The sequence below is a fragment of the Morus notabilis genome, unplaced genomic scaffold (assembly GCF_000414095.1).
Source record: "Morus notabilis unplaced genomic scaffold, ASM41409v2 Scaffold241, whole genome shotgun sequence".
Taxonomy (NCBI): domain Eukaryota; kingdom Viridiplantae; phylum Streptophyta; class Magnoliopsida; order Rosales; family Moraceae; genus Morus; species Morus notabilis.
The window spans coordinates 135,904-148,746 of NW_010358037.1; the positions used below are offsets into that span (position 1 = coordinate 135,904).

At 37.1% G+C, this 12,843-nt stretch overlaps 4 protein-coding genes across 4 annotated transcripts in view; 1 reads left to right on the forward strand and 3 right to left on the reverse strand.

Moving 5' to 3' along the window:
• Positions 1-1,497: 1,497 nt before the first annotated feature.
• On the reverse strand, positions 1,498-4,100 carry LOC112090269. Its single transcript, XM_024161134.1, has 3 exons — positions 3,751-4,100; positions 2,405-2,520; positions 1,498-1,833 (listed from the first exon to the last, which is right to left on the reverse strand). Exons 1-3 carry the CDS (start codon positions 3,825-3,827, stop codon positions 1,685-1,687), a joined length of 342 nt encoding a protein of 113 aa, XP_024016902.1. The 5' UTR covers positions 3,828-4,100; the 3' UTR covers positions 1,498-1,684.
• A 19-nt stretch (positions 4,101-4,119) lies between these two features.
• On the forward strand, positions 4,120-7,383 carry LOC21403838 (tRNA (guanosine(18)-2'-O)-methyltransferase). Its single transcript, XM_024161135.1, has 4 exons — positions 4,120-4,321; positions 4,398-4,869; positions 5,057-5,193; positions 6,494-7,383. The coding sequence occupies exons 2-4, from the start codon at positions 4,514-4,516 to the stop codon at positions 6,547-6,549; spliced, it is 549 nt and encodes a 182-aa protein (XP_024016903.1). The 5' UTR covers positions 4,120-4,321; positions 4,398-4,513; the 3' UTR covers positions 6,550-7,383.
• A 515-nt stretch (positions 7,384-7,898) lies between these two features.
• On the reverse strand, positions 7,899-9,290 carry LOC21403839 (UDP-glycosyltransferase 13). Its single transcript, XM_010091277.1, has one exon. It carries the CDS (start codon positions 9,288-9,290, stop codon positions 7,899-7,901), a length of 1,392 nt encoding a protein of 463 aa, XP_010089579.1.
• A 1,156-nt stretch (positions 9,291-10,446) lies between these two features.
• The window catches only part of LOC21403840 (probable ubiquitin conjugation factor E4), a 2,595-nt gene continuing 198 nt past the window's right edge, over positions 10,447-12,843 (reverse strand). Inside the window, exons 2-9 of the mRNA XM_024177349.1 lie at positions 12,461-12,550; positions 12,148-12,351; positions 11,951-12,046; positions 11,695-11,817; positions 11,441-11,533; positions 11,142-11,306; positions 10,904-10,993; positions 10,447-10,820 (exon numbers count right to left, since the gene is read on the reverse strand). Coding sequence (XP_024033117.1) covers positions 10,641-10,820; positions 10,904-10,993; positions 11,142-11,306; positions 11,441-11,533; positions 11,695-11,817; positions 11,951-12,046; positions 12,148-12,351; positions 12,461-12,550 — 1,041 coding nt within the window. The 3' untranslated portion in view covers positions 10,447-10,640. The remainder of the gene's footprint in view (positions 10,821-10,903; positions 10,994-11,141; positions 11,307-11,440; positions 11,534-11,694; positions 11,818-11,950; positions 12,047-12,147; positions 12,352-12,460; positions 12,551-12,843) is intronic.

Sequence of the window (12,843 nt, forward strand, 5' to 3'; positions counted from 1 at the left end):
ATGCTGAAGGAAGAAGTAGCTGTTACAAGAAGCAGCTGAGTGTTTGGTAAACTATAATTATAGTAGCTGTGTTGGTTCCAAAATCAGTGTAATAGCGTTTGGTAAAGTTTGAAGTTGAATTGCTGTGGTATGTAAAATGACCAAAATAGACATGGTATGAAACTTAAATATATATAATTATTTTTGGTATTTAGAAATACTTGTTTAACTTTAAAAAAACATATGGATATGATTTTGAATTTTTTAACAATAAATTTATGATAATTAATTCTCTTTTTTTTTTTTTTTCATTTCTTCATTCACAATATAATTACAACTAAAAGAAGCATTAGTGACAATTACTCAGGGACAGTTGCAGTCTTCGAGTTGTGGAATTGTTTTGTGCTCTCTCTCTTGCAAAGCTTGACAGAGACAATTGCAGTATTGATAACGCAACCAAATACCATAATTATCAATTTTGGTAGGATTCTTCTAAAAAATTTGCAAGAAAATATGATAAATTTGTTGAGAAATTTCATGCTAAGAAACGGGCTAAGCCAAATGATAATTAATTATAAGACCACAAATAAAGAACATTTTAAACATATTCATATCCATACACACACACACACACTTACGTAAATGAGCAAATTCACACATTGTTGGGTGAGGCCCTTGGATCGGGCTAGGTGGAGCCACCTAGTTTCGATTAGGATTATCATTTCCTAATCAAAATACCATTGGTATAATAGGATTATTAATGAAGCATGCTAGAGTGAAGCTATGCCATTTATTTATTTACCTGCATTGGATTGTTTAAGCAAAAAGAAATAAATATATGAAGTATTGTTTTATGACACATTTTGCTATTTTTTTGATAATAAAAACTTTATTGATAAAATTCAATAACAAGGACAAAGGTATCCTCAAACCAAAAAGAAACAAAAATGGCCAGGTGTAAAAAACTGACTAACATACAAAAAGAGCAAGACAAACACATAAATGGTATCTCAAATCAATTCCCTATTACATCTTTCTAATTCAAAATGACCAAAGTAAACGGGAACCCTGAAGCAGCTCATAGCAATGCATAGAACTTTGTCTTCTCAAAAATATCAATTAGCCCCATCGCCTTTTTCTAAAAAATTATGTCATTCCGTTCCATCCACAGAGATCATAACAATGAGAGCACCATACTATTCCATAAGACTCTGGCCTTCTTATTAGTTCCTTCGATTATGTATGTATGGATAAGAAGAATCAAACAAAACACATAAACAAATGTATATTGTTAGCAACCTGGTATAATTATTTGAAGGCATGGAATTTTTTTTCGAATATGTTTATATTTTTGGCAGAGAAAGGAAACAAAAAAGTATTTTATAGAAAAGCTAAAACTTACACACTCACAACTAATTATAGTAGGACCGAGGGGACATATAAATATAAATATATATATATATATATACATACATATATATCCATACACACATGTAAATACAAACATATAACCTTCAAACACACACCACGTATATACCTACAAACATGTATATACGTACAAATACAAACTTAAGTCTTACAAATACACGCGTATATACCTACAAACTTAACTCAAATGAAAAGAATTAAGTCGTATTCATTAAGGTTGCCGCAATTTAATCTCGTACTCCATCCATTTCCAGTGATAGTAAAACTTGATTGTCTTCTACATTATTGTCATCTGGTTGATTCTCTTCATAAACGAAATCATCTGGATTATCCTCAACCCTTTGAAAATGTAGATCACGCTAATGGAAAAGCCATTCCTTTGAAATTGGTATTGCCATCTCCAAAATCCAACAAACCAAACGCAGCCTAAGATTTTCAATAAACAGTCAGATAGCAGGTTCCTCTTTCTATCTAAGCTCTCACTAAGGAAATGTGCTTTTATCGTTTAGTTTCTCTGGACTTGTATCTGCTAATGCTGTTTTCATTTTTATTCTCCTGAGGTTTATACAGGTCGTTTCCTTCTTACTTGTTATCATGTTGTCAGGCCTCTTTTGCACTTCAGTAAGCAAAACACTTTTTTTTTTAAAAAAAAGACGAAATGAAGAAGAATAAGGGGGAATATCAATTCCTGCATCACTTGTGCTTTAATAAGCAATAGCTTTAGTAGAAGAAAGCAAAGCCAAAAAAACTTCTGTCACTGGAGATCAAGAGAAGTCAACTACAAAGACATCAAGTCATCAACACAACCTGTTACGTAACTCTTGGCAATTATCTTGATTAAAGTTTTCTTTAATGCATTTCATCCCTCTTATTTTTCATCCAGTTTCATGACTTTTCATTTCCCCCATTCTGCCTTTCTTTGCTCTGATTTCAATCTAATATCCATGTCCATGTCAAGCTAACTAAAAGCATCAGGAGCCGTATTACAGTTGCATACCTTGTTCTTCCATTTCCAAGCAAAGTGTTTGTACATATTTTTGTTCTTCAGAGTTCAGCCACAGTAACTCTAAACAAGTGATAATGTCAGAAGACTTTTTTCCAATCATAGAGTACCTAGAAATTATAGTTAAAATTAGGCCACGCGACATGCAGCCAAGCCACACCCGATGAAACTTGTGTACTTTAAAAGTTTTATTTTCCCCATTTATGTTATGTTTTTGACTGTGTACTTTATAAGTTTTGGAAAGAAGATATATATAATACCCTTTTCATGGGACTCGGCAATCCTCAACTCCGTATTCACCCGGATTGTTAAGAGGATAGCATGGAAGAACTTAAAGACTTAGGCCTCGTTTATTTCACCGATTCGAGTTTTCAGTTTTAGGTTTTTACAGTAAAAAACTCTCAGAAAATGTCACATCTAACTTTTTTTGCTACAGTGGAAAGCTCTCAGAAAATGTCACATCTCAACTCGAATTGAAAACTCGAATCCGCGAAGTGAACGATGCCTAAAAAAGTTAACCCCTTCATGATTTGTAACTTGGAGTTCCAACAGTGCGTAATCCAGGTTATTATCAGAATGCAACCCGTCGCATGAACCTACATATCCTTTTAAAGAAGAAAACTAAAGACATTTGAATCTAGGACACTTTTAGCTATTGCAAAGAGATTTTCACATTACTTATGCAAGACAAGACTCTAATAATTTCCTTAAACACGTGATATCGTTCAGATTACTTTATATCATGTCAACAAAAATATGAAAGCTGAGCAAAATCTTTGTGAACTAGCCAAGCAAGACATTTTGAATTGACAAGCACCAGAAAGTACTACCACTAAGTGGGAAATTCCTTTTGCCATCCAGAACCCCAACAAAGTCAGTGATCATAAAAAGATGCAAACTTTGAGAAGCCATAATAAGAATTAAGGAGATCAACATTTCACATGCAGAGACTCAAAACTAAAAGATTTCAGCATCTGATAAGCCACAACCATTAATTCGGCCAAAGAGAGAAATTAAGCAAATTTATGAAGGTTCAATATTCTAAACATAAATGTAAAAGTAACCCAACAACCCATAACTGAATTTCATGAATCAACATAGTTAAGAAATCTTGTTAAACATAAGTTTCTTCTGCAAACAAATAAACGATCCTTAAAGTGAGATAAGAAAAAAACCCATCACTAAAACTCAAAAGATAACCATAAACAAATACGCAATCTTCACAAATGCGCTAATTGAGACCATGAAATGTTGTTCTCCAAAAAGGGTAAAATTTTTCATTTTGATAATACCCAAAACTTCACTTGAAAAAAAAAAAAAAAGCCAGGAGAAGAGGTTACCTTGCCACTGATAATAAGCCAACAGTCGTTGGAAGTGTTGTGGTCGGAGACTTCAGCCAAAGTGAAGATCTTCCCATCACCCACCCATTTGGGTTTCTGAAGCAAATACAAGGCCTCGGAGAGGAAAATAGGAGGATGGGTGCTTTTATTTATGCCTCAAAACCACAAAGCTGATATCACTTAGGCTGAGAGAGGCTGGGAGAGGCTGAGAGAGGCTAAGGCGAGAGAGCACGAGAGGAGGCTGAGGCTGAGAGTTTCAGGAGCGGCTGAGGCTGAGAGCACGAAGAGAGTTTCAGATGATAGGTTTTCAGGGCTATTTTGGGAATAATAAAAATTTCATTAGAAGCAAGCAAGTGAGCACAAAAATAGCTTTTAGATTCTCTAGAATCCATTTTTATGTGTTTACCAAACACATTTTTTCTCTCTCTCTGTACAATGGCCGCCTGCAAAACCCTAGTCAGTACATCCCTTTCTTCCGTGGCTTCTACTCTCCGAAGCAGTAGACTGACCTTATCTTCCCCTCACAACTCGCCCTCTCTTTGTTTCTCTCCTTCCATTTCCTCTCCCCAAGGTTCTCTCCTTCTTCCTCTGTATTTTCCTCTTCATTTTTCTCATTGTCTGCTAATCGACCTTCTTCAATCTTGTAGGGTTAAGAGCACTGCAGAACAGAGTCCTCTCAAGATCCTACGCTTCGATCGAAGGAGCTTCGCTTTCAGTGGAATCGATCGATTGAGCGGAAGAGATTGAACCGCCGGAGAGCCCGATGCAGGACAACCTCGAGCACTTGCTCACGCACAAAGACGACGTCGTACGGCTGATGAAGATGGAACACCGTCGTATCGACACCGATCAGCGGACCGGCCGGTGGTTCCCGTACCTGGACCGGTTCAAGTGCGGAGACGCGTACCTGAGCAGCGGCGAGGTAGTGGAGGCTCTGGAGCCGCACATAATGGAATCGAGGATGGAGAGGTTCAGGAACGTGGCGACTAATAGGAGCTACTCCGTCTGTTTGGTGGTCGAAGGGCTCAGCGATTTCGGGAACGTTTCGGCGGCGTTTCGGTCCGCCGACGCTCTCGGATTTCAGTCAGTTCATGTCGTCTCCTGCGACGGCTCCAAAAGGTGCAACGACATCTGAGGTGAAACAGAGTACAAAGAAAAGATAATTAAAGATTGCTGTTTGTTTTCTGTGCTGTGTTTGTTCGCAATTGATTAGGAGTTTGAAAGTGGTAGTTTTAGAATTTCTGAGTTGATATTGTTGAACAAATTACCAAAGCTTCATCTTTTTTATTTTGTTTTCTTCAAACAGGTATAGGGAAAATCGTCATGTTAGCAAGGGTGCAGAGAAATGGTTGGATATTGAGGTTTGGGACTCCATTGAAGACTGCTTTAAAGCTCTCAAATCGCGTGGCTATCGAATTGCCACTACCCATGTGGGTGGACGTGGTATGTTCTTTTGGATATCCATATAAACAGGAAAAATAAAAACGTCGTTTTTTTTAAGTGTTATGAAATACAAACCGAAATAGCTAGTTATGGGACTAATGTTATACGTTTAAACTGACAATGTGTTATTCTTAGGTGTCCATTTACGAGATGGATTGGATTGAGAGACAAAATAATTCTCTAATCAAACAGAAAAACCATGAAATTGCATTATTCTCTTTTTTCTTAATTTATTTTTAATAGAAATTACAACAGAAAAACTTAAAAGGGAAACAACTCAAAGTTTATGAGATAAAGTGAGCTTGTAAAGTTTGGGGAGCAAATTGAAAAGGACCTTAAAGTTGAAAGGCATTAGTAATAATAATCATAAAAATAATAAAATAGAAAATCACAGCCAAAATAAGGTACTGAAAAAATAAGATCATAAAATTGAGCGAGGACGGCGAAAATTTGCAAAGCCAAAAAAAAAGAAAAAAGTGACAACCAAAATTTGAGCTCATTGTCTCAATTTCTCTTTCTTCTTTTTTGTTTGTTTGTTTGATTTACGTTTGTTTGCTCATAAAGCAATCTGAAAACGAAAAGAACTGTAACTAATGTAGATTTGTTTTCTATTAGTTAGTCAATAGTTTTCTAATAGTATTACTAGGGTAGGTTAGAAGATTATCAAAAAAATTGATCATGTCAATCATTGGCTAAATACTAATTGTTTTCCAAGTTTTTGTTTTAAATGGCAAGTTGCAAAATCTGGTTTCTTTTCACAGCTCTTGCCCGAGTGATCCGTGTCTGTACTCTGTATGAACTATGAAGTCATGAATTATGACTTTAGTGTATGGAGAGATTTTCCTTCTTCTCTCTCTCATTGAGAGATTAATTCTTATTTTTTTAATTTGCTCTTTTACACTGTCGTTAGTTTTATAGCAACTAAAAATGGCATATATCGGCTAAACGACAGTAAATTAAGAAAGCGACAACATGTTTAAACCACAATAACTACGAAAATGACGTTAACCTATGAACGACGATAGTAAGCAAGAATATATATGTATATATGTATGTATATAATGATAACACCGCCTAAGACATCGATGTCAATAAGCAAAGACAACAAATTAGGGTACAACTAGAGTATGGAAACAGATTATTGAAGAATAATGCTACGATGCCCAACTCTACTTCTTTTGTTGAAGAATAATGCTACCTATGAGATTAAAAATCTGCTTAATGCCAATGCTCATATTTTCTTCATTCTTCTTTTGTTGTTGTTGTTGCTGTTAAATGGTTGCATCATATTTTTGTGTAGGGGAAAAAGTGATGAGGCACTGGGATTGTCGGATCTGCATTGTAGTATTACAATGAAAGGAAGGTGGGGGAGAGAGAGAGAGAGAGATTTTCAAGTACTATAAGCACGACAAAAAGTGAGTGATCGCTTTGGATTTATGGAACTTGAAGAGGAACAGTGGGTTGCTACTGGATATTGATTGAACTTCCTGTTACTAGACAATAGAACCCTGTCAAAGATTGTAGAATAATTTTCATAAGTCAAATTGAGTTTTCTACCCTTTTATGATATTTTCTCATTGAGTTTCCTTGTTACAAAACTCGTCGAATTTGTCACTTTAAAAATCTTTGAAACGCGGTTTAGTCTTCATACTGAACTTATCAGCAGTCGGTAACAACTTTTCGTTGGCCGCCTAAATAAGTCTTTTTCGTCCAATTTGGTTGATTTTTCCATTAAACCGTCGCACGGAAACCAACAGGGTTCTCAGGGTGATTTGACAATGGAAGAACGTCAAATTCTACTTGCGGAGCTCTCCCTTCGTCGTCGCAAGAGTTCAATCAGCATTGCTCATGAGTTTGCCAAGCGGAAAGCAGCTATGCTAACTCCAAAGCTATGAATTTGATGTGCTACTTTTGTATGCTTTCACTTGGGGGTGCTCAAGAATCATGTCTCACTCAGTCTTGGGAATATGCCTAAAAGAAGTGACCAAGTTGATTTCTTATCTATTGCACCAAGAACAGAAAAGAATGCCCAAGAAATCTTTCGAGTTAGAAAAAGGGTCTCAGTTTGACATTTGATGTAACGGGGGTGACATGGTGGCATGCCTTTTCTTGTATCACTCTTCTTTGGGATTTTTCATGTTCATCGTGTAATTTGTATAGGAGAAAAATATTACGTCCCTCTGTTTTGCAGAACTTGTTTGAGAAAACCTGCTATTAACTCCCAATTCACTGTTGAAAAAGAAAAAAGAAAACAGTCAAATACTGACTTATTGCTTGGATGATATTTCCTCTCTTTTGTTGTTTGTATGCTAATGTCGCCGTCACATAGTAGTGTCTACTGTCCAACATTATAGTCATTTTCAATTGTCTTTTCTTTATGGGTACGGAGTCACACGATCATTTTAAAGGCTTAATCACGAAATACAAACTTTCTTCCTTAACTATAGCCCTTGTTAACATCGTGCCCCAATTTTCAGATTGTAACATTTCTTCCCCTTGTTATACTAACATATGTAGTTGTCGTTCTTTTGAGTTACAGTCATTTATATTTTGAATCGTTACTATTTGCTTTTCTTCAAAATTCTAATACTTCTAAAATGAATAAGACTCATTAAAAATGCTAAAACAGACATCCATTAAAAATAGCAGAGTTACAACTCTTACAATACTCGAATACTAACATACTTTGAAGTTTGATCTCACAACTACTGCAATAATTCCAAGAGTTCCTTGAGCACCTTCTCAGATTTCCCACCAATCTTAGTCGCCTTCCGAGCCTCTTCCCCTACTTTCTTAGCCTTTTCCCTCAGCTTCTCATCTTCCATTACCTCCCTAATCTTTTCCCCAATCTCTTCTCCACACACCAACTCAGCTTGGTCAGCCCAACCCCAGTTCCTTTCCCATATTCCCAGTCCTGCTTTCTCCACAATCTCTGCATTCACCTTTTGATCCCCATGCTGTGGCCAAGCCACCATAGGAACCCCCTGCCGAGCTGCTTCGATCACTGAGTTCCAACCGCAATGACTCACAAAAGCACCAATTGAAGTATGTGCCAAAATCTCCTCTTGACTCACCCATTCCTTCACTGCCATTCCCTTGTTCATTGTTCTTTCCAAAAAAGAACGGCCTAGCAGATCTTTCAGCTCATCTTTGTCCTCTTTATCAATCGTGGTGCTTTTAACCACCCAAAGAAATCTATGTCCACTCCTCTCCAACCCCTTTGACACTTCTCTTATTTGGTCTCTTGATATTGCTGTTCTGCTCCCAAAACTCACATAAACCACAGACTCCTCAGGTTGGTTGTCCAGCCATGACATGTACTCACCCTTGTCCTTCTTAATTTCAAATGATGCCAATGGCCCTATTGGGAGGAATGATGGGAGAGAGTTCTCCAAAACTCTTCCGTTTTTTATTTCTTCAAGAGTTTCTTTTTCGAAAAAATCAACGGAATTCACTATGATTCCTTCGGCTTTTGATAATGCTTTAGCGTTCAGAGCTAAACATCTGGTGAAGAGGTGATTTGGATTCTTGAATGGCGGAGGAATGCTTGATACGGGAAAAGGGGTTAAACCCGGGATAATGAGCTCCGTAGAACTGTTACCAAGTTTAGCAGGATCGGTTACAAGTACAGGAAGGTATGCTATTAGGCAAAAGAATTTAATGGAGGTGGTGCAAATAATGTAGCTTGGTATGCCAAGCTCGGCGGCCATTGGCGTTATACTTGAAGCTACAATAAAATCTGCGAAGATAGCGGAGAAAGGCAGCGAGGAAGAGGACAGCAAGGGATATAGAAGGTGAGCAGAGCGCGTGATGGACTCATATTGAAGATAGAAAGGGTCATCTGCGGTGGGGTTGTGGGATTGTATAGTTTGGAAGTCAACATGTTTGACTTGTGGATGTTGAGAGAGGAAGGCGGAGATGTGGGAGGATTCTGCGGCGGAAACAATTGGCTTTGCCGTGATCAATGTGACGGTGCAATTGCGAGATAGAAGCGTGGAAGCGATTCGGAGAAAGGGAAGCAAGTGGCCCATTCCGGCGCTTGGAATGAGAGCTATGTGAGGATAGAGAGATTTGGTGTCTGCTGTGGTTTTTGACATGTTTTGGATCTTGATGTGTGGGAGATGGATTTGTAGTTTTTCTGTTCATATATAGAATTAGAAGGGCATTAGGTTGGTTTGGAATGGAAAGGCAGGTGAAAACGTGAGCCATAATACTGGATCACCAGATCAGATTGAGGGTCTAAATTGTAATTTGGGATGATATCATGATAAGGTTGTTGGGTAAGGAGGAGTTTGATTATTAGTATTATTATTATTTAGTTTTTCGGATCAAGGTTTTTGAATATTTTATTCAAACACACGATACACGTATAGATAATTTAGTTTTTCAAGGTTTTTGAATATTTTATTCAAACACACGATACACGTATAGATAGATATATATTGATGCTCATGGGATGGGTGCATCTTCGGCTGTTATAAAAATTAATATTATATGTTCATCCAAAATTATTCTCTCATCCAGCTCTTTTCCAGGCACGGCCCCCCATCTCCATGGGGAGTAGTGTCATCTTCAAGAATATTTTCTCTTAAAGAGGATTATCCAGATACCTAAAACAATGATAATCATAGAAATCCATCACTTTTGGACCCCAAACATTAACAATTTATAATTTTCCTGTTTTGCGGTGAAGAGCCCATCAGTTTTGTTCAAGAACTCGCAATTCACAGATGGAAAAACAAATAATAAAAATAATTAACTTATTGCTAAGATGATATTTTGTCACTTTTACGCCCTTCATTTTTTTTTTTTTTTAAGGGTTTTGGTTTTTCTTATTTATTTGTTTGTCCATACGCGAGGATAATGGATAGCATATGCTGATTTGTCGTACGTCTACCTGGTTAAAATCATAACAATATTGGCAAGGAATTGCTTTAGTGTTAGTACTTGTAACTGTCAACAATATCATTTACATATATACAACTTTCAACTATAAAAAAAAAAAAATCATTTCCGTACATACATATACATATACATATACATATATATATATGGTTCCGGGTACTCATTCTGACTGAAACAAGGGTGGGTCTTTACCAACTTAAAAACATTCGATTTTAGGGAAGCCAAAAAACGTGAGCGCCTCTACGCGAGCCTTATTGAAATTGAAAAGGCCCCTTACTCAATATCAAAAGAGGACCATGGTTTTGAAAAGGAGTAAAAATATGAATGACGACGATTCCATTCGATAATATAACGTCTTATACATCAAATTGCAGAAACTTTACAGGGTGTTTCAGAAAGAACAAATGTTATTTCTAAGAATAAACATGTGAAATTGGCGTCGGAATACTTACAATCCTCATTTAAAATATTAATTACTATTGAAATAAATAATGTATCCTTCCCAAAATATAAAACCTAACTCATCACTCCAAACTAAATACCTAATCAATCAGCATTTGACCATCTGTGGTTTGTATAGTTTCCTTGGAGCTCTGCGTGCTTAAGCCTTCACCAAGTCGCTTCATTTCTTGAGACCTAATAAACTCCTCGATTCTCGCCTTTAATTCAGTGTTGGGTATCAACATGTCCCCGGTAAGATGGGAACGGTTGAATGGATCAGTCTGCAAATTGGCAAAAAGAGATTAACATAATGAGATGTATTTAAAAATAATAATAAGAAAATTAGTGGCAGATGAAGACATACACTATCACTAAGAAGATGCCTTTGAATGACTGGCCGATCTATTGTGATTCTGGAAGAAGGTAAGATCACCGGATCCTTCATTAATGTGTACTGCAAGAAAACAAACACTGTCAGCATTCTTTTTGTCACAAAATACCGCTATATAATCTCCTGTCAATAAAGTTTGTGGAAAGCATGTATGGATCCTAAGCGTAGGTAATATTTTATTAGGGGAAAAAAAAGAAGAAAGAAAACGTACTTGAATTGGATCAAGGAACTCATCGGGTATCTCTCCGAGAACAGCCTCCGTGCCCATAGCCTCAGAAGCGGCAACTTTAGCTTTGGCACCTAGCTCAGCAAATTCCTGTATAATCCTCCCATCTTCACCAATTCTCCTGAGAACATCTGCTGCTGCAGTGAACAACTGAAGCAAGCTCTACTCATTAGATTGTCTACAGTAAACTAATTTGGAAGAAAGCGGGGGCAAGCAAAATTTTATTCACACAACATTGTCAATGGAAGAGAACTCCTATGGAGTTTGCACCTCAAACGCATTACCTGGTCATTATATGATCGACCGTCCTTTGAAATGGCAGCTGGGAAGATATTTTCCGTATCACCTCTTGCCAAATGAACATATATCTGTACAATCTGTAAATAAACAACGAATTAGTTAGTCAAGGTCTTTAGATATAGGCTGTAAATAATTAAAAAGAGGACAGCATATAGCAACAGTAAACGCATTGTGATGGAACTCATAAATATAGGTTTGCTTCTACCAGAACAGACAATTGGGCAAACCAATAGCATACCTGCCTAAGCAATTGCTTTGGACGGAATTCATATTTTTCTGGGTCTTTCAAACTAAGGGATTTTCTTTGGGGACCCACCAGTTGCAACAGAAAGTAATTGAGCATACTTGCTACTCTTTCAACCTGGAAAAGAAAATGTAAAATATCATAAGTTCTGAAAAAAGGAATAAACATGTCCAAAACAGATTTGACAAGACCACTTGTCACTACATCAGAGCAATAACACAAAAGTTGGATAAAAGGCAAAAACTGTTACCATCTCAGCAAGTAGGAAAGGAGCTGTGATTTGTTCAGAAGTAAACGCCAGCATAGTGACATCTTTATTCGCCAATTTCATGTCAATACGTATAATCTGCAAAAGCCCAATTTGATAAGCTTCCCATAAATTGAGGAAAAGAAACAATGGTTTATTGGAAGGGGACCGGGAAACAGAGGCTCGGAAAGCATACTGACATTTTCCTGAGAATGGAATAGTCGGGTTCGCTCCTGCCTCTCTTGAGCAGGTCGCCGCTCCCATTCAGCAGTGTTCGCCATCTCAGCTTCCAGCTCTTTCAGTTCAAGAATCTTATTAAGACTTTCATCAAGAAGATAGATGCTGTCGTTGATCAGGAAGTTTAAGAAGTTCAGATAGACACCCTTTTCCTCTTCCTTTGCAATCTGGAAAAGATATATTTGCGCAGAAAGACACGTGAAAAGGAGGCAGAGAATTAGCAATATATTGAAGTCAAAAATCATGAAGTGGAATAAGGTAGGTTAGGTTCTGTACCCTTCTCCAAGCATTACGATGACTAGGGACTTGCCACAGGTACTCAAGAAGTTCAGCAATGTTGTAGCGGATGTTGAACTTATCATAAAACTGCGCACATAAAAAACAGAGGCCAACATAAAAAGCAAAGAATTGAGAGTTCATCCTGCGCATTAACAAAGGGAAGATAGCTCCAGGACAAGAGAAGAAAGTCTGTAAATTAGTGAAGTCGTTGTACGGACTAAAACAGGCACCAAAACAATGGCATAAGAAATTTGACGATGTTATGTTGTCAAATGGATTCAAAATCAACGAGTGTGACAAATGTGTTTATGTCAAGAATACAGACGATGGTTATGTCATTCTTTGTCTGTATGTAGATGACATAATAATTGTAGGTAGTA

Coding starts and splice junctions, on each gene's coding strand:
- LOC21403839 (XM_010091277.1), bottom strand. CDS start 9,290: ATGTCAAAAACCACAGCAGACACCAAATCTCTCTATCCTCACATAGCT.
- LOC21403838 (XM_024161135.1), top strand. CDS start 4,514: ATGCAGGACAACCTCGAGCACTTGCTCACGCACAAAGACGACGTCGTA. Junction 4,870..5,056: donor TCCTGCGACGGCTCCAAAAG/GTGCAACGACAT, acceptor TTCTTCAAACAG/GTATAGGGAAAATCGTCATG. Junction 5,194..6,493: donor TACCCATGTGGGTGGACGTG/GTATGTTCTTTT, acceptor ATTTTTGTGTAG/GGGAAAAAGTGATGAGGCAC.
- LOC112090269 (XM_024161134.1), bottom strand. CDS start 3,827: ATGGGAAGATCTTCACTTTGGCTGAAGTCTCCGACCACAACACTTCCA. Junction 2,521..3,750: donor GGCTTATTATCAGTGGCAAG/GTAACCTCTTCT, acceptor TATAATTTCTAG/GTACTCTATGATTGGAAAAA. Junction 1,834..2,404: donor CTTGGAAATGGAAGAACAAG/GTATGCAACTGT, acceptor TGAAAATCTTAG/GCTGCGTTTGGTTTGTTGGA.